The sequence below is a fragment of the Neodiprion lecontei genome, chromosome 1, assembly GCF_021901455.1.
Source record: "Neodiprion lecontei isolate iyNeoLeco1 chromosome 1, iyNeoLeco1.1, whole genome shotgun sequence".
NCBI classification, from domain to species: Eukaryota; Metazoa; Arthropoda; class Insecta; order Hymenoptera; family Diprionidae; genus Neodiprion; species Neodiprion lecontei.
This window is the reverse complement of record NC_060260.1, coordinates 24,084,255-24,104,835: the sequence shown is the minus strand read 5'-3', so window position 1 is coordinate 24,104,835 and position 20,581 is coordinate 24,084,255. Positions and strand designations below refer to the sequence as shown.

Sequence of the window (20,581 nt, the reverse complement as noted above, 5' to 3'; positions counted from 1 at the left end):
GCAGAATGGAAACGAAGAACTAGAATTTTGTTCAAGATGCATTGCGGATTTTTTTATATGAGATCACAGTACGATTTCAAAGAGATTCTTCAAGGGAACGAGTTTCAAAGGACCTCGACAAATGACGCGAGGTGTTTACTTTGCGACAATGATTTTTACAGTGACCGCGTCTATATAACTAATATGAAAGGCGAAGTCTCACGGAATTATGTCCTGACTTTTATCTGATTATATGCTTGAAAAAGCGTTATAACTAAACTGGTGTAATAAAACTGCATCATCAAAGAATTCTCTCGAGACAAACTAGTTCTTTGAAGACAAAATAAAAAAAAAAAAAATACACCCTTTTAAGGTGTGCATATGTATGTGCGTATATATGCCATCATAAAAATGTGTCGCTACTGCTTCATAAATAATAAACGAGACGTTTTTCTCTTACTTTCCCTCTTTCTCTCTCTGTCTCTCTTTCTCTCTATCTTGACTTCGTTAGTATACGTAGGACTGAATTCTGAAATGTACAGTTGCTTTGAAGATGCTGCAGCGTAGGTATACTGTATAAATTTTAAATCGTTCGAGCCCTTCCGTCGCGAGTTATTATCTTCGCATACCGCGAAAAAGTAGTTCTTGGCAAATTGATTCTCAACTTTACCAGCATGTACGCACCAAGAAAACGAGCACGTTTCGGTTTCTCTATATTGAGGTTCACACGCTGCTCTACATGTAGTTACACTACCTGCAACGTTACGGTTTTTTGCAATTAATGTTCCGCGAGAGCCAGAAAATTCAAAACAACTTATAAGGAGAGTATCAGATCTTCGGACCACAAATTTCGCTGAAACTTCCCGGAGTATTTTTGGCCCAAAATATATAGCTTCATCCATTGGGTCTTCTTTTATTCGATTTACAATAGATCAGGTTGTCAAAAATTAGCAATCTATACTGTACAATGGCTCAGAAATTATAATATATCCGTTTACATTTGAATCTTTACAAACCTGTCATCAAAGCTTCAAGAGAGAACAATGGAAATTTATATTTCAGATCAAAATACACAACTGGTTTCGTTTACTACGTCATTCCACTCATTAAACTTCTAATAATGATCAATTACAATTGGAGCGAAGAAGGGCGTAATGGATGAAACCACACATCAGAAGCTTCATACTTTGGGGACTAGAAATTTTCTCAGAATCCATGACCCGGAGATCCGAACCTCTACTTCTTAGAAGTTTATCTGAAACCGTAGAAAGAGTGATCAATAAAACAATACAATTTTCAGATTACCAGTACTGATCCATAGCTAAGGAGTAAGAAATCTTCTTGTAAATAAGTGAACAGAAAAAAATGTGCAGAGTTCGTTGAACCGTGACTCGTTAAGTTTCAATGAAATAAGACGTTATGCGGTAATACCGAGAAAAGTTGAAACGTTTTTAGGTGAAAGTGCACTTACACAGATACACTTGCAAAGGTTCTAGGCGGCAGCGGGAATTGTTTACGTAGATATAATGATTTATACCCGCTTGTATTAATTGCCATCCTGGGCGAGTCATAAAAGTGGCCACGCAGGCGTAATATTTCAGGTGGCAATTATCTGAGGATCTGGACATAAGCGTCTCACATTACGCCTCATCCATCACACGCACACGCTGGTACGAACTCGCCCCGATGCTATCGGTACTGAGTGCATCCTCCCACAATCCAGTGGTAGCTCTGCACTGCTGCAGGTAAATTTACATTTTTGAAACATCGGCTCTGCGATACGAGGTTCGAGTATAGGTCCACGGTATGCACGACGCAGCCCTTCCAACCGGCCTACCGAATAATTCTAGAAATAATACTCGCCGGTGTCTGGTTTAATTTTACCACCGCTACGTGATCTCTTCTTCTCTCTGACTTATACCGAGGAGATCATCTCAATGAGATTCGGTCTTACAAACCTGCCATGCTAAGATTCTTTTACCATTTACGTCAAAACTCTCGTCGTTATTCGTGGACTCTTGCGGTGCTTGGGATGACGAGACATCGTCAACGTTTGTATAAGATAAGAAAAAAAGTGGGTACCGTGCTTAGCGAGAGATAAGGACGAGGTGAGCAGAGAAATTCTGCGAGGTATTCCGGAAGAAAGTTGATCAATTCAATTTTGGGTGCGAAGCTCTGAACGCACATTGTGGTTATTTAGACTTTCAAACAATGAGAAGTTGTGTCTACGTATCCCTCGGCCGGTTGTAAACGAAGCCAATGCGGTGCCCGCAGCTGTTTGGCAAGGGGTAAAGAGTTTGAAAAAAGAAAAACCGCAGCACTGGTAAACGCGGTACCAACTTTGATCTAAAAATAGGTGAAAGTAAAGAAGAACCATTATTTTAATATACGATGATATTAATACCCTCCTGACCGAAGTTCGTCTATGCATAAGCGAGGCTGCAGGTTTGTTGGTTCTATTTGAAATTCCTCGTAAAGCATAGCTCGAAATAGTTCTTACACTTATCTTCACTTTGTCGGAAGGTTTGCCGGTCGATGTTTTCATTACCACTACACAACCGAATAGTTCACACTTGACCTCTAGTAATTTCAATAACATTCACATAGAACTGAAAGCTTCGAATTCCACAGTAGCCCGTCAGCCAGAGCCCCAAATATTCTCTGCATTCATAACCCGTCTCCGTGTTCAACTAATTGTAAAATACACTACAAAATGCACGTCACTTAAAACATTCATGATATCAAGAGCCCTCTTTTACAGCCTCGGTAATGCCACTCACAGCAAGGCAGTGAATGAGCTGACTTGTATGAGAGGTATGGTTGACTCTTCACAGAGAGATATGAAATTACCTTTTGAGGCTGGTCAGTCTTCAAGTGGAAGCATTTGGTACAGGAAAACTAGAACAAGTGGCAAATATAATAAAATTCAATTTTTGGCAGCAGGTAGCAAAGTCGGTGATGAAGTATGTTCCAAGTGCCGTCTTTCGCTATTTTATGCCACCGAAGAAAGTAAGATGCAATGGACTGACGATTGATGGTAGTTTTAGTGGTGAAAAGTTTAAGAGCCTCACGAATGATGGATGCATTGTTCTCGGAATTAATGTTTTGGCTTCCGTTCGATAGAGATAAGAAACCAGCAACACTGACAATGAGTTGTCAGATGTATTAGAAGCTAGTGAATGACATGCTATTAATATCAATATATTGAGTCACCTCGCTTCGTAGGGAGTGTTGCGGGTCAGGCTTCCGTGAGTGACCACGTCAAATACGAGTAACGTATAGCCATCGACCGTGTCATGCTACCCTGTCAATACTAAAAGCCATTAATCACTCTCTGATTGCAAGCACTTAAAACAGTGGTCAGAAGAATGGTGCTGGCTGGTGGTGCATTGGAGGTTATATTCGAACGCGCAGGTACTTCTCCACCTCCTCCGGTAGCCGATGATCTATAGTTTTCACTATCTGACACAGAAAATCTCTGAGCAACGTTATCAACGGCAAGGCGTCAGGAGCAGCAGCAGCAGCCACACTCCACAGTGGGCCAAACTATTGTTTTTTCTACACCCGGGGCGTTGAGACCGGTTTATTGTTCCAACAAAGTGGAAAACGGTTCAATATAAACAAAGAAAAGAAATGCCCCGAAGAGTCCCATTGAGTCCCTGCATCCCTTCTCTGGTCCCTAGTCCCATACCCGAATTGGTGGTATACCTACCTACCTACAGTTGACCAGAGAATCTATGGGCCTGATTTATGAGTGCAACAGCAGTAGTGTAACGGCACACAATACTAACAACTCAACTATCTCTTTACCGGGTATAACAGCAACCGTGCTGCAGTGATAATGTTCCACGTCTCAAGATGATCTACCAGTCTTCGCAATCATCATTAATTCCTTCCGCCTATGGTTCGTTCAACGGCCGTGGGCTCGTCGCCCGTCAATAGTTGCACTGTCCATGCATGCCGACCCGTTTCCCGTGCATCGATTATCTCTAAATCACGCGAGTCCGAAAAGCATCATCCCGATCCTTCGACCTGCTCTCCTTGCGCTCTCCACGCAACGGGCTGCCCACTCCAGACGAGGGGAACATAAACAACCATAAAACTGCGGCAGCAACGAGCTGCTACACTGCGAGCCAACAATAGCTGGTCAAGAGAAAAACAGTCGGAGCGCCCCCGTCACGCCCACCTCATCGTCAAGACTTTGAGCCTTTCGAGTCTGGGCCCTTCCTCTCACCTCTTAGCTCTTTTCCCCGCACGTGTCCCTCAGGTGGGATGAAAAAACCGCTCGAACCACCGAAGAACGGTCTTACCTTACGAAGCTACCTCAACGAGTTCCCTGCCGGGGCAGGTTGATGGGCGACGAGTCGAGTGGTCATGCGGAGCGAAGAACCGTGAAAAAGGCACAAGAAAATGCCAAAACCCCGACGCGAATCGGGTCGACCTTCGCCGCACTCTACTTCGCGCATCATTCCGCGTCGCGCGCTGACTCTTTTCCATTATCTCGTCTCGGAGCCTGTGACTCGTTTCAAATGTGTCGAAACATCCCGAGATGACGTTCCTGGCCGAACAAGGAGAGACGTGCATTTTTCCCCGTCAAAAACGGACAAAAGATGGCAAACACACCGGTCGGCGGTTACTTCACAGCATGACGGATGACCTGAGATTGGGTTCGAGTGTATAATCTGTACGGGTATCAAATGTACTTGGCATACGAGTATGTTGTGTTAATAAAGGATGGAGAAATGAGAAAACCAACAAAATTAGAATACAATGGCGATGAATTCTTTCCCATTGTAACAGAGCCTCCCAGATAGCGGAGGTCCGGATACACGCCGTATCATCCGTTTTGTATATCCTATCACGCGTATAGGAAATTTCATCCTAATGAAGAAAAAGAGATGGATTATTTATTCATAGGTATTTGACGCGTTCGTGAATATAAATGAAGGCAGGGGTTCGTATACTGAGATTTTAATGGCTAGTTGCCAGCTGCTTACGGTTATAATCTATACCCGGTTGCGCGGGGTGGAAGATACACGCACTGAAGCCGGCAACGTGCGTATGGGTATGTGTAACCTACGTGCGCGTACGCCATTAAGAGGTTTTCTGAATGGACGAGACTCCGGACGATGCACGGCCCACGCCTTCGCAGACACTTTAGGGACAGGTTAATCTTAGCTTGAGTTTGGTTTAATCTTCGGGGAGCGTCGCAGGCCCTTCTATGGTCCAAACCTACGCGATGCGGCCGATCCCTTGCGACACACTTCCGGTTTGTGTGTCCGAAACGGGCCCCGACACCCAGCGACAAACCCACCTGAAAATTACACGCCATGGCCCCGACGGCCGTGACTGAGTAGCTCGGGGCCGCTACGTGGACAAAAAATGTGTACAGCTAATTAGTCTTCATCTATTAATTAGATATCGCTCGTATCTCCACGATTACGGTTCATGCGATACAACACCGATCCACGGACTATCAGCCTCGTTAACTACGACCACTTTGCATGTGATATGACTAAATTATGCTTACCCAGAGTCAGCAGGTAGATTAACACCATATTTGGAGGGAATTAGAAATGTCTGGCACGACTACGTTTAGTGCATATCAACCGTGATGATACCGCAGCTGTGATGCAACAAAAATGGATGTTTGTATGTTACACGAAATGGATGCTTATATTATTCCAGTTGAAGTTCAGGAATCGGATATTTTTTGCTTCGTACTTGAGACGGTATGTCAATGATTGTAAGATCGGAATCGTTATCGTATATATTTCCAGGAGTTTCGGTAAGAGATCTTCGATTGAAGCAGGAATGCAGTTAGTGGATTTACAGAAGTATGATACGCGGTTCTCCGAGAAAATAAGAAAAAAAATCAGTACCGGTCATAGCTTCGTTTGTAGTAAAGATCGTCACATACGTGAGCAGCAGTACTTGATACCCACGATTCCCATGACACGAGTCACCATAAACAGTATTAGGGAGTGGGGTCTTTGTATAATTCCAAGAAATTCTTCATATTTACTTCCACGAAAACTCATATCACAAATCACAAAATTTACTGTACCGAATAAGAAGTAATTATGGCACAAATTTTGGAGTAATGAGAATATAAACACCACTTGAAGGAAATTGTAGAATTAGAAGTGAGAATAGAAATAATAATAAGAAATTCGTTGAAAGTTCTGCTAAAAGTCTTGATAAAAGTGAATATCATGCGACATTGGGAAATAAACGAGGTAAGAGCGTTACAAGTGAGAAACTTGAAGTACAACTGAAATACGAGTAACAATAAAACGCAAAATCATGCAGTGGAATCTTCGTCCATCTCATCACCCAACAGATTCAAATTTGATATAATTATACGTGTACTAAAAAGACTCGTACGTGGATTCCAAGATGCCACCACGTGTGAGCAATGACGTAACAAGCGTTGTGGCTATTTGTAGCCGTTTCGTGAATTTTGCGAAAGAATCGAGGGGATCGAATGTTTAATAGAAAACATGTGTTTCAATCGTTCATTATCAAATCATTCGTGGTCCAACGAATACACTCCGATTGTATATTGATTATACTATAGGTTATATCCATAACTTGTCCTCTCAGCATAAGTCTCAACGATGAATTGGTTCAGTTTCGCACGTTCGGAGATTTACATTCATTTTATATGTATATATATATATAGGTATGAGTCAGTAGAGGAGCAATATTGACAATGCATTAAAAATAGAATTTTACATCATTCTCACGTTTCACGTTGCCGTGGTGGGTTCAGAGTAGTACATCCGATACCCTAACTGACCTTGCGACTGCCGATACCCGAAGGTTGCGCAATTTCAAGAAAGTATCCGTTAGCTTCCTAACATTCAGGGAAGCCAACTTGTGAAACATATTTTATCAGACGTTCGAAATCGGGATACAGAAAATCTGTCATCACCTTCCTAACCACTTAACTCCTCGAAATACATTATAAACAAAAAGAAAGCTTTAATCCTCTCGCTTATTGTGCAGCGTGCCTTTTACCGACCGGAAGCACACGGATCAATTTCGTCATCGGCAGGTGACACTGGACACTGCAGAGCAGAATACACAACTTCTGTTCTTACCGCATCTTGCTGACCATGTGTGTATGCATAAGAGTGAAGCGGTGCGTGTTGACCAGAGGCTGGAGTTAGCAGCCAGTATTACTTACTATTCATTCGAATAAGGTAAAGAAGTCCGTAAAATCAAAATTTTGTGTAACACTTTAAATGCCCGATACTATAATAGAATTATGAGGATAAAACTGAACTGCATTTTTCTATTTCCAAAAAGTTTAACACGTTTGATTGCCAACTCTGCACTGAGAAAAAAAAGTTACTGGATTCAGTAAATCATAATTGATCAAAATAATCCATGCGTTTGTAATAGTCCTGACAGCACACTTATTCAAAGCGACAATTTATGTAGTTTTCAATTTAAAAAATCCGCATTTAAGTCCAATGAAAAATAATTTAAATGGATTAAACAGAGATTGAGCGACATAACTCACCGAGTTGCTCTTCTGGTTTGATATGTTTATCCAGACGCTGCATGCTTCATGTCAAACAAATTGTCCCTTCACTCAAATAATGTTTACAACGACTAATGGGATATTCTTCCGATGAAAGAAGATACTGCATTGTACAGAAAAAACTGATATCACAGCAACTAAACCTGTATTTGGATTAAAAATATATTTAAATAATTCAATGATTCCTTTAGTATTTGAGTATTATGGATATAAAAACGTAATGTAAGCATCGCTCGGTTACAAATTTACAAAATTTTTTTCACGACGAAATACTATTGTTATTAAATACCAACAAACGAGTGTAGTAGCGTCACTTCAAAATAGGTTTGGGGAAACATGGATGGATCAAAACCGCAACGCAACATATCGCATCACACATAGTCGGCAGATTAAAATTAATGCGAATGATTCGAGTATATGAACATCCTTGAAGCTACTTTTCAAGCAGGAAAGCTTGCCCTCTGGTGACCGAAATTGGTACTACTTCGAATGAATTATCATTTTGGTTGAAAACCGTGAAACATGCACATAAAAAAATTAGAAGATTAGCGAATCAACAAAAATTTTATTTCAGTGAAATAATGTTCATTTCGTAGAAATAACGATTCATTTATTGCAAGCGCGTATGCAATGGTATCGAGAGTTCTTGAAATCAATTTCAAGTGTATGTTTGCTATTTTCAACTACACGCGATTGTTTGAAACTGAGGAAAGTTATATTTCATTGTATTAGTCAATAACTTGAATTGCATGTGGTACATACAGCAACTCAATAACTATTTCTTGGTTCCGCTCAATCATATCCTCATTTACTTGGATGAAATTTTTTTTGTTTGAAGTAGCTTATATTATCTGACAAAGAAAACAATTTTCGTAAATGAATATCAAGACCTGTATTGTGAAAAAAATTCTTTTTTCAACATATTACACGTTTCTGTGATCAGTTATCATTGATTATGTCGGAAAAACATCACATTGAGCCAAATACACTATCTGGCAATAATGTGGATATTTCAGCAAGCGTGGGATTATTATTTCCAATCTCTCCGTACTTTTGAATCGATATGTTCAGCGGTTAAAGTACTATTCTTTCACGAATTAAATGAGGTTTGTTGATTCAAGCGAAGTTGTCGTTCCGAAATATCCAGTTTAATACTATGAAATAAATACGTACTTGCATTCAAATCGATGCATCAATATTTTTGTTTCAACTAATAAGTGGTTGTTCCGAATGATAAATTATCGAACCAAATAAACTGGAAATCAAGAAAATTAGTTGTTTGGTTCGATGACTTTTTTCCTCAGTGTGGCTGCTAGTTTGAGCTTCATTGCGCGATGCATGAATACGAAAGCAACTTGGTACCGGAAATGAAGCTAGGTCACTATGAACGGACAGTTCAATGCAATTAGAACTTGGGATTAGAAGATGAAGATGTCAATCTTACGTCGCCTTATCAGCCTTCTGGCTCGTTCGCTTGAACCGTCTACTGTTGACTCGTCAGTTTGCTCGCAATGTGCAAACGATTCGAGCTAGACATTCAACACCTCGTTCGTTCGGAGCTGCGATATTAATTCGTTTAAATTATAATTGATGGTAATTATGTTTGTATCGTAGGTCGCGGACGATCCGACAATATGATACGTCCTGTGAGATGTTGAGTAGCTGATGCGGAATCAGGTCGAATTAACTACGGTCATGTTTAACCGTGATTTTTTCATCACCACCATGCACTCCGTTTGGATCAATGTATTAGACGAGTTATTGGGTTCTATTAGGTTCATTAACTGTTGGTATCGCATGTCTTAATACTTAACTTTAAACAAGCGACTGCTGCACCGGAGAGTGTCGGGCGACATAAATTTATAGAAACACGTTTTGAAGTCGATGACCACCGAACCACTCGACTGAAAGCACGCTACCGCATATAGATTCTAAACAGATAATAACAACACTCGTTCATGCACTTTGCTTGATTTCAACCATGTGCAACCATCCTTCGAACAAAGTTGAAGAGAAACTGATGTTCAAACGTTGAGCAATCGAAGTGGAAATCCCAAAGGGTCTTCGGTTGTTATTTTACCAACGCTTTCGATTAATAATGAGTATTAGTTGTACACCTGCGCACTTGACGTTCGACAGAGCTGGAATCTCTTGATTTACACTTGAACATTTTTCGCCTAGGAGAAAAAAGTCAATATTTTGGTGTTAATAATTTCCTTGATTACATCTTCCATAGAAATACTTTTACTTTGTACTCACATTGGTATATTCGGTCGTTCTCATTAATCAGAAGCGATGCGACTTACAAGGAGTAGAAAAACAAGCATGGCTGTAGGATTTTTACTCCGGAAAACTATGATACCTTATTTGACTGCGTTGTGTGTTACGTTGTATGTTATGTTACGCGCGAACGTTCCATAATTACGCGACGACAACTTAATACTCGAGGTCTTTCCCATGTCTACTATTAATAAATGAATTAAACACGTATAATTTCAGCGTTGACCAAAGAAGTAGACACATACACAAAGCCGCATGTACCGTGTAACCCTGTTTTACTTCCACCCACGCGAGTTTCTGTATTAGTCTTATAATGTAATCGTTATCGGCAGAGTGTCAATAAACACGAATTTAATAACGCAGAAATGAATTTCCGGTCGTCTTGTGTGGCCATGCAGGGAAGAAGATAGTGTCGCATCCAAGACGGTACGACAAAGCAGCGCATGAGAGAGAGAGAGAGCCTTTTAAGCCCGAGTAAGCATGGCAGGATAGGATGAGAGAAAATCGAGTGTCTCGGTACACAAGCACATTTCTGAAATATAATATATATGTATATAAATAAAATATTTATATGTACGGAAAGACGCGCAACCTTCGAGGAGACAAGACGTAACACGTGTTGACCGCCCTGGGGTGTATTGTACAGTGCATCGTGATTTACTGCTCGACGACAGCTAGCCCAGCATGCATGGATATCTCCTGCAGGCCATGTCGACGTTCCGTTGAACCGTCGACGACAACCTTTTCGATTCTCTCTTCAAAGAGAGATTACACACGTGCCTGAGTGGCTAATCCTACGGCTTTGCATGATCCGCACCGGGCGAGACGTCTGCACCTACTAAAGGAGAGACATAGAGTAAAAAAAGAGGATTCTATTTATTCGAGGTGCAGGAAGTGCAACGGTATATTCAAGAGCTCGTGTACATATATAATGTAAAAATGAGAACTGGTTTTCCGGGGACCTTTTTTTCGGGTAAAATCTCGAAGAGACGCTCCGGTCGATTTGTACTGGTCGTGGAGCTGTGAGACTCCGAAAAGGAATTGGTTCGATTCACTCCACGGGTAGAAGAGAAATATGAAATGTTTTGTACAGAAGAAGCGGAGGACGTCAGAAATGCGCGAAGTTGAATCGTATCGTGGATAAAATCATCCATCCCATACGAACACCCGGGATTGCTGTTGCTGGAGAGATGAGCGCAGCATTCTTCAGACAACTTTTTGTCAACCCAACCGCTTACTTCCTGTCTGCTACAGGGAACGCCCTGCAATCTCGTGTGATATTTCCTCTGATATTGATCGAAAAAACCAGCTAACGAAATCAATTCCCCGGTCGGTATTTATCAACTAATTACTGTCATTAACTTCGTCGTTCGTTTCTTGGGAATATTATTATTTATTATCCGGTTGTAATTCTTTTTCGCGGATTTTCCACACGGACTTGTTACTTACGGGCACTTTGAATGGGGTAAAATAGATCATGAAAGCAAATGGTCGTATAGACCACAGTAATAGCGACTGAGCGAATGGATAGATTAGAGGCAAAATTTAAAGTCCAGCCTGAATATTTTTTGGAAAAATCAGGGCCTCAAGCAGTGAAGCCATCGATTATTCAAATCGGAAATTTAAGATTCGAACTAGCAATTTCAAATATGGATTGATTAAAGACCAATCGATAAATGCAATACCTTAATCGAAACCCTGCAACACCATGTTACTGATTTATCAACAAATTAACGAATTGATTTATCAACAAATTAACGGGAAACTACAGTATGCAATACCTAACATATTTCTACATATGTATAAATTAATCGGATGATTAGTTTCAGAATATGATTCGGCATTAGGTAATTTTGATTATCTTCTAAATTTTGCATCCGATGAAAAATGTATCTCTTTGACCACACGTTTTGGTGCTAAATACGTAAATGATAAGTTTTGTTGAAAATTAATAGAAACTACTTCAATCAGCGATAATTCTTGACAGTTTGAGTTTTAACATATCGATCAATGTCGATTATAACACTATATCCAAATTCAATAAACTCTTTTAATCCCATACTCAAACCAATTTGTGTAAATTGGTTCAATAATCACACTGTTTCACATGCATTTTTCGATATTTTACAAATAAGCTGCGGCCCAAAAGTTTCGTTGCAAAACTGGTTACGTAATTGACTTACAATTAGTAGCAATAGCATGCGAGGCTCAACTTCAGGTTGAAATATTTATCATATCACTGGTAAGACAGATTCGTGATTAGTCCACTTAATTAAATTGATAAACGGTGTAGATTACTGATGTAATTTATAAAAAGATCGAGTGAAAGTTTCTCGATTTCCCAAATATGCCGAAAAATGCATGAGAATCTATTGGTAATGGAATACCGAATGTATCGTGACTACACGTCCTTAAGATGAGCTCAAAATCGAAGCTACGTCTCTAAAATTTCCGAATAATCAGTACATGATAAATCTTTCACATACCGAGAGATTAAATGTAGTTTACGAACTTGTTCCACATCCGAAGAGCCCTCGGGCAAATCGCGTTTCCGTAGGCTTTCAACCCAGCTTGTAATTGCTCGTTTATATATTGAGGGAAAAAGAAAGGTACGTGGTATTCGGCCTCGACTAATTTATGAAAATTAATATCAAGTCACAAATTCGTTAATTACTTGTTAACGTATACCGCAATCACTCGCCCACGAAGAGATAGCTGTGCACAGCTTGCACAGCGGCAATACCAGTCGGACATTTAATGCACTTGCCTTGCCGCATGCGTGGGTATGTGCCACAAGGTCTGTCGCACCCAGCTGTAGGTATACCTAGGTATATACCTACCTATAAGAAGACGGCCCACAGGTTGAAGCCCGTAAATATTCGTTACTAAATAACATCGCGGGAATAAAATTAAGAGGGATTTACTTTCCACTGTCACATATCGCCTGCTTGCCATGCAGCGATTGAACGATGCTTCGATCGAATGACAAACAGCTTGAGGAAATGCAGGTGTCTACTATGGACGGAATTGAAATTAGATGTCGTCGAATTCGCTGGCTAATTGTCAGCGACATTCCCGAGTTGGCAGAGAATGGCAACACGCGGATCCCAAGGACTACATCTCCAGCCTACTAATCGTCACCGTGACCCCGGTTAGCAGGCCATTTCTCAGAGCGGATGTGGGCATGTTTCGCGTCTGAGATGCGAAGTCAGGTGCTGCTGCTGGCTTTTTCGACTTAATTAACTCAAGAAACGAGTCTCTGTGTCTAACAGCTTTGCTCCTGATCTTCGTGCCCCAGAACTCGGAGTAACAAATTTACCTCGCACAGCGGCAAGTCGGTCTCGGTTGTTGGCTAAATTATCACGCCCGTAAATCTAACGGTGGGAAGCATTAGCGGGTCATTTTTCGGGCGAAACAAGAAACCGTGGGTCCAAATTTTCGTCCTATTAGTTCTAAGCCGGATGCTAAAGGAGCATGGGTCAATTTTCATTGTTTTCTAACGCGGGTTCATGGATTGGGGAAAATGTTTCGCAGAAAATACAATCAAATTCTGATTCACCAACAAACTGACGAAATTCGAACGCTCAACTGTGATTCGATAGGGTTAAATATTTAGGTTCGATACAAACCGAACTAGGTTCAATTGGAATGGTAAGCCAGAGAAGAATAAAAACTTGGACCATATTTTTATACGCATTCTAGGATACGTGATTCCGTGCGTTGTTAAAATACATACACAGAAACTCTCAGAAATATTAAAACGCATATTTTTTCCATTAATGTTTAACGTGTGTAATCCAACGACTCTTTTCGCACCGGTAAAGAAAAACGGTTGAATTCAATTAACATCACGTTGCAAAGTAGCTTGGTACATGTTGTTCGAAGATTTGTTATTAATATTTAATATGACGTCAGAAATATATGGATAAGGTGACGCGGATTCAAAGCAGTACTTTTATTTATGTTCACATAATTTTCCAATACGAAAATTCTCCGTATAATGTTTATTTGTAATTCTCTTGAGATAAATATTGCCTTTGTAAATCCCCCAGTAACAAAATTTGGGGTAAAAATGGTACAATTAACACAACACCAGATAGTCATCAGTTTAATCCTCTACCAATTAATGCCTGATATAAAATACCACGGAACAATTATTCAGTTCCTTATACAAGCTTGTTTATTTACGAACGATTTAAGCCATATTTATAGATTATTATGGGATAATGCAATGCTCAGCATGGTAATAAATTCTTCACACACACACACACACACACAGACACTGTCAAGCACACACGCACCTGTGTGTGTTTGACATTTATATTTATTTTGTTACCTCACCAACGTAACACGAATAACGCGAAGCACCTGGAATAGGAAATCCTCCTCGTAATCGGAAGTGTTTTTCCGGTGGGACGGATCGCGGTTATAAAATTTTTTCATCGTATAATTTATGTCGCGAGATAAAGGAGGATGATGGTATTTAGTCGAGAGAAATGTAGTGCGACAAGTCCGCGTCCATCTTAGACACAACAAACAATAAACAGCCTAAATATAACGCGTCACTGGCTCCGTGTGTGCGACACGAAATCTTCGTTTCATCAGTCACACACGGAGGCCTTGCCGTATGGTTCGACGCACGGTCCGGTGTTGGTTGGGATGGCTTTTAAAAGGCGTCGACTTAAGAGGCCGTTTTTCTCATCCTCGTATCAATTTTCTTTTCATTCGATGCTCCTAGCGGCTAATAGCTTCGCACTCCTCGATCCAGATGCATCCGTGTTATACCTACGTCCAGAATGACGTTGCTCTTTCTTATAACCAAAAAAATTGAGAGAGAGAGAATAGAAAAGATCCTAACCACGATCCAAACTGATATTCGAATGTACTCATTATACGGAAAGGAAGTTGTGAAACTTAGCAGGCTGAGTGACCGACTGCGCATGCGCAAGATAATTGAATTCTATTGGTCAGCGAGGTCGTACCGGAGCGATATTTTCGTCTGCAACACAGGGGAGCCAATCCACTCGAAACGGGGCATGAAATGTCAAACTCTACCGTGTTGGGTGATGAATTGAAATGATGTTGTTTATACACGTATGAACACTCGTAGCAGTCATTAGTTATCAGTCTTAAGAAAATTCGCATCACGTGATACATAACACGAATAACATCCATAAGCCACGTTTGACATCTTAAGTTTCAGTATGTGAGAAGGCGGCTGAAGAAATGGATAAATTTTGGGAGTTCATGGGAGTTCATATCTCGACGACCAATTATTCTATTCGATTGGAGCTAATCTTATTCAAAAGCATGTAACATCAAACTTTATTTACATGTTCTCTTTTATTACAACCAATTAATAGGAAATGACATGTTGCGCGGTGCCTGCAATGCTTCAAACCCCCACATCAATCCCACCGATTTGCTTCAAACTTCGAGACAGTATTTTTAGATGGTTCACCCTCTTTGCCGCGATCCCACGTTTTTTTAGGAGAATAAGATCTTTGAAGTTTTAATTAGTTTTTTCAACCAAAATTAACGATTTCTTTATTTGCTGAAAAAAAAGACTGGACTATCGCAAAGAGACTAAACTTTCCAAAAATACTGCCTCCAAATTGAAGAGCATCGGTTAAGCCATTTCTGAAATATCACGGGCACCGCCAAACATGTCACCTGTCAATAACAAAATTTTTTACTAATTGATTCTGGTAGAAGAAAAATATGTTCATACGTAACATTCTCTGGAATAAAATAAACCCCAATCGAATGAAATAATTAATTTCAATGATACAAATTCCCCAAATTCACCCACTTTTCAATTCACCAATCTACATGAAAATTCGATAAAGCTAGCGCCTGCGCAGTCAAACGCTCACTCTGCTAAATTTCACCGTTTCCTGTTGGTACAGCTATCTAACAACTTCGGACAACCTGCACGTACTGCAGGGTATCCTTAGGATCACGAAAGTCTTCCGGAAACTTTATAGAGAGTCACGTGTCCCTAAACAACGAGATAACAAGCTCGGGTTACCGAAAACGGACCCGCTCCGCCACCCTAAGCCCAAAATCCTTCCGCGCTGAAAGAGATAAACCGATGGGGACGGAAACTGAATAGGTAAATATTTGTCTTATCCAAATATAAACCGAGATTTACAAAAGTCCTCGATGGAGCTGTTAAGCCGTATTTATTCCAGGCTCACGCACCCACCCCTCGATATATTTGCCCTCTCTCTATTTACGTTAGTCCACCGCACGCATCCACCCTTTCGAAAATTTGTGTCTTCTGTTTTGGGCCCGAAATGTTCGAATTACCAAAAGTCTAAGATTTCGAATAATTCTTATCGTTCGGTTCAAATTTGCGCAAGTCATCGAAACGATTCACTCTGGAAACTTTCAGAAAATCATCATCTTCGGGAATTTTGATCCTGATCCCCTTCAGATTTCGGGACAAGGATGATTCGCGCTTGAAGAAAGTTTCGCGGTCTTATCCCCGCAGCAGACTCGGTCGTCTAGCCAAAGATCTTATCAGCGGAACGAGTTCAGTTCTGCGGGTGGTATATACCGCAGGGACATCGGAGATGCCTCGTTGCTCCATCGGCGGCTGCAGGATCTGTTGGCCCTGCAGCCTCTCCAGCTGCACCGCATCGCTTCTTACCGGGGAACAAATGATGCCCAAGCCGAAGCGTCGTGCCTCAGTTTGGTTTCTAAACAGTTAAGAAGAGAGCGGGTCTCCGAGGAAGCTTTCTGTCCGGTAAACTAAGGGGCCAATTTAAATCTCAGACAGAGCGACCGGAGTCGACCTCCCGCAAGCTTTGTTTGTCTGGCTATGGCTTGATTCTATAACGAAGAGAAACGTGGCCTTTGTTTTACTTCTCCTATTCCCATGCTTTTTTTTTTTTTTGTCTTTTCTTTTTCGTCAACTGCGGATGACTGACTGACTGACTGACTGACTGACTAGCTGACACTAAACCGTCTCCTTCGCTAATGCTAATAGGCCAGGGACACAGTTGGATGGAGCCTCTTAAGAGCCTGACAATCCTTCCATTTATGACATTTCACAATATGTATACCCATTTATTACCAAACTATAAGGTATTCCAAGTAGTTTGTCTTTCGGTTCCGGTATGTATATTAGGGTAAGTCAGTGTGTGTTCGATCACTTCAGAAAATTCAGAGTGATGTATCTTAAGTAATATGGTGCAATCAACTGAAATCATTGGCTAGTATGATTTATTAGAATTATAATCGGCTGAATAATCAACCATTCTCTAATTCTACCACTTGTTTTCTGTGACCTCGTGTATTTTTTTTTTTTAAATACGGCCATTCTGAGCAATTGTCGAAAAAAACTTGGTACGAATTATGTTAGATTTTTTTATTTTACTTTTTCGGGAATGTTATATTTCTACCAAGAAAAATATACTTTAAAAAACTATCACGCGCAGCAAATAAATGAAAAATAAATATGACAAAAAACAGCGTTTCCTGAAAATTTATTAAGTAATGTTTTGTTTAAGCAGTTTATTGATAACTTTTTGACATTATTATCATTCACTTTTGATTGAGAATGTATAGCCAATATGTACATCCTTAAAAGTCTGAGTTAATTAACAGAAACTCTATTCAACTAGTGCCGCATGTTGGCGAAGTTTCAAATAATTCCGTGACATAAGTAAAAAGAAATCGCTGAGTTTACAAAGAATGCGTACTTTAATTAAAAATACCAATAAAGTAAATTTAATTTGATACCATTTTCGCGGGACGCACGTCTTGAGGAAATCTTCGGTAAGAACATTTCAGTATTGAGATAAAGTTGCATCATTCGATTTCGCCGAAATTGTCTTGCTGATAAGACGACGTATTTACAAGTAGCAATATGTATAATTAGCTACAATCATACTTTCAGCGACAAACAAATGATAACAAAATATACTCTACAAACTCATGTTACGAAACGGCTGCTCAATTAATTACTTAGCTATAAATCAGTAACCAACGAATGTAAAAATTCTCGCAAAGCATTGGAAATTATTCTTAACTTTTTGGATTACTCTTCTGTGACACTGTCTGTTACCATATATTCGGATTTTGGTTGTGATTTCCGCAAACATTTACGAACAAAGGGTTAAAATTGTAAAACGATTTGCGAAAGTCTCCTAAAATAATGTAGTCGTTATTTGTACCAAGAACATAAAGAGGTTAGCTATATTTTTTGCGTCATAATTTATTTGTCGCAAAACGCAATTTTTGCAGTATTTTTATATCTTGTCTGTTTGCAAAAGTATGGGAGGATATGCATTTCAAAGTTGGAAAATGATACCAATTAGTTAATTTGTTTGTCTACAGTCTGGACTGAATGTCTATTCACGGTGCAAACTACAGTAAAAAGCGACCTTTGTTTGCCCGTGAACCTAGACTAATTGCAGTGTTGAATCTATTGACAATAGAAAAAAATCCTCCAGGACAAACTAACCATCAGATACTCTTGCAATAGTTCACGATGCTCTTTTTGGTCCATCGTGGAACGCTTAATAACAGTGCTTCGGAGAAAAGCAAGTTCGTAATTTCGAAATTACATGTTTTCAGAAGGACCTCCAATCCTAATCGATTCATTTGTGCTTATTCCTTTGAAGAATAAACACATAACATTAGTGGATTTGCTCGTGTTTAATGCAATGTTTTCCTTCTGGGAGATTTTCAAGTTTCATTGTATATACTTAAAGATAAATTTGTATATTTACAAATGAATTTGCCCAAATAAATTTCTTTTTTATTTGAATCAATTAAATATTTCGGGGATTCATAGAGCCCTAATTATTTAATGATCCTGATACGATATTTACTTGTTGTTCATGAAAATAAAATTGATAACAAATGAAGAAAATCAGGGAGAACAAGGAGATTTATTTACTATAAACATATAAACTTTGCTCTCAGGATCGGTAGAAGATTCATTCGTTACGTTATTGTTCAAGTAAAGTTGTCTTACAATGAATTAATCGATGGCCATATCTTGCAAATATTTTCATCCCCGCAAACTGATTCTAATCTAATAAAACTTTATATTCTACAAAAAAATTAAAAAGACGCCCATATCGATAGCAAGAAATGTTAGGAATTTTTGATAAGACATCGTTATGAAAAAGTTCCTCTGCTCGCAAAGTTATGCTTTACAACTTGATGTCTTCTACGGCGAATCGACAAATCGCAGAATTTTCAAAGCGGTGCAAATTTCAAGGAATTCATAGGTATCTGGAAAATGGTTGTCATCTTGGCCCGATGATTTCTATGTCGGACTTGGATTAAGCACCCCTGAAAATTCCAGGAGCACAAGATACGCTTTCGCTAAGTGATTGTTTGTCCAAGCTGCATCACTAATGATATATCGTTTTCGCATTCGGCCGACTGAATCGTGGGCTAAGTAAGCAGAGGTCACCATGGCAATAAATGTCGTGGTTACGAAGTTTTATCTGTGTCGTTGAATGAATAACAATGATTTCACCCGAATCGTGACGCAATTGAACAAAAATGATATCCAAGAGTTACGCCTTCTTCTCCTTGGCTGGCGCGGTCGTAAATCGCTAAACGACACCCAAAACACCTTCCCGAATATTTAGGCATGACGCATCTTTTCATTGCCTGGCTAATCAAATGTGCCAAACGATGTAAAAATCTATCTTTTCGCTGGTGTGTCAAGTCGCGACAAAACGATACTTTTCGCAACTACTCACCGTCTGGTTGTTACCAATGACGACGTTTATCAATGCCAGAAAAAGGCCATAACGGATGACCGCCGCATGGCCGCTGCAGGTCATCTTCGTTTCAGTGATTCCAGGTGTGGCTCTGCTCGATTCACGCGTGACGATTCTTATCAGGATCGGTTGAGGCACACCATCGTCACACGTCAAACTATAAGTACACTTGAAAAGGGTTCACGAGTAGACCTTCATCGTCGAACACTTTTCAACCCGTGATTGAACTGTCTGATCATGTGTTTGTTCAAGAACGAAGGCGATAGTGTGGCGTTCACGTGTTTCGAAGGAAGTCAATGTTCCGATCATCGTATAACAATTGCACTAGCAGCTTTTCACTCGTTGTCTAATTTCCGTGATCAGAATGAAAAAATACTGCAATCGTCACTACAATCGTAACGTAAGGAAGTAAGTGAACGCGCTTTGCTAAGCAAATTCGCGTCGCTGATACTGCCTTTCACGCATCTTCACCGCAACCGCAAACTTCCCGAAACGTTATACTGCACGACACTTTTACGGATCAAGTGACACAGTCATGTATCGCTCAAAGTATCCGCATCACAACCTGCAACTTTACCACCGAGCGTCCCAATCGGTTGTACCAATTTCGCACAGCGACGACCTGGCCTCAGGTTATTGCCGAAAGTAATTCACCAGCTTCGCAAAATTTCAGATGATGTAGCTCCTACGACAATTCTAGTTATACGACCCACTCTTCCGGGCCTGATAAACCAGTACCACTCGCGCACGTGGTCATGGTACGACTGAGTGAATTGCGGGGGAAGTATCAACAGAGGCTGTTGGCTGTTGCCTCCTACCTCCTGCCTCTTGCCTCTTGCCTGTCGACTGTTGGCTGTCGGGATGCGGCAGAGCCGGAAGAACCTCTGCCTAGGTAGGAGGGGGCAAAAACGCCAGAAATATCAACCGAATGATTCGCCCGATGAGGGGATTATCGTGGTAATAATTCCTAGCCGAGAATTCGATGGCCAAAACGTCAAGATCTGTCATCGATACAATC

General features: G+C 40.3%; 1 protein-coding gene across 2 annotated transcripts in view; it reads right to left on the bottom strand.

Annotated features, from left to right (window-relative positions):
• The window catches only part of LOC107227527 (serine protease 55), a 72,494-nt gene extending 52,178 nt beyond the window's left edge, over window positions 1-20,316 (bottom strand). For both annotated transcript variants that reach the window (XM_046731907.1, XM_046731912.1), the window contains exon 1: window positions 19,543-20,316. In XM_046731907.1, the coding sequence (XP_046587863.1) occupies window positions 19,543-19,626 (84 nt within the window). In that variant the 5' untranslated portion in view covers window positions 19,627-20,316. The remainder of the gene's footprint in view (window positions 1-19,542) is intronic.
• Window positions 20,317-20,581: the final 265 nt, after the last annotated feature.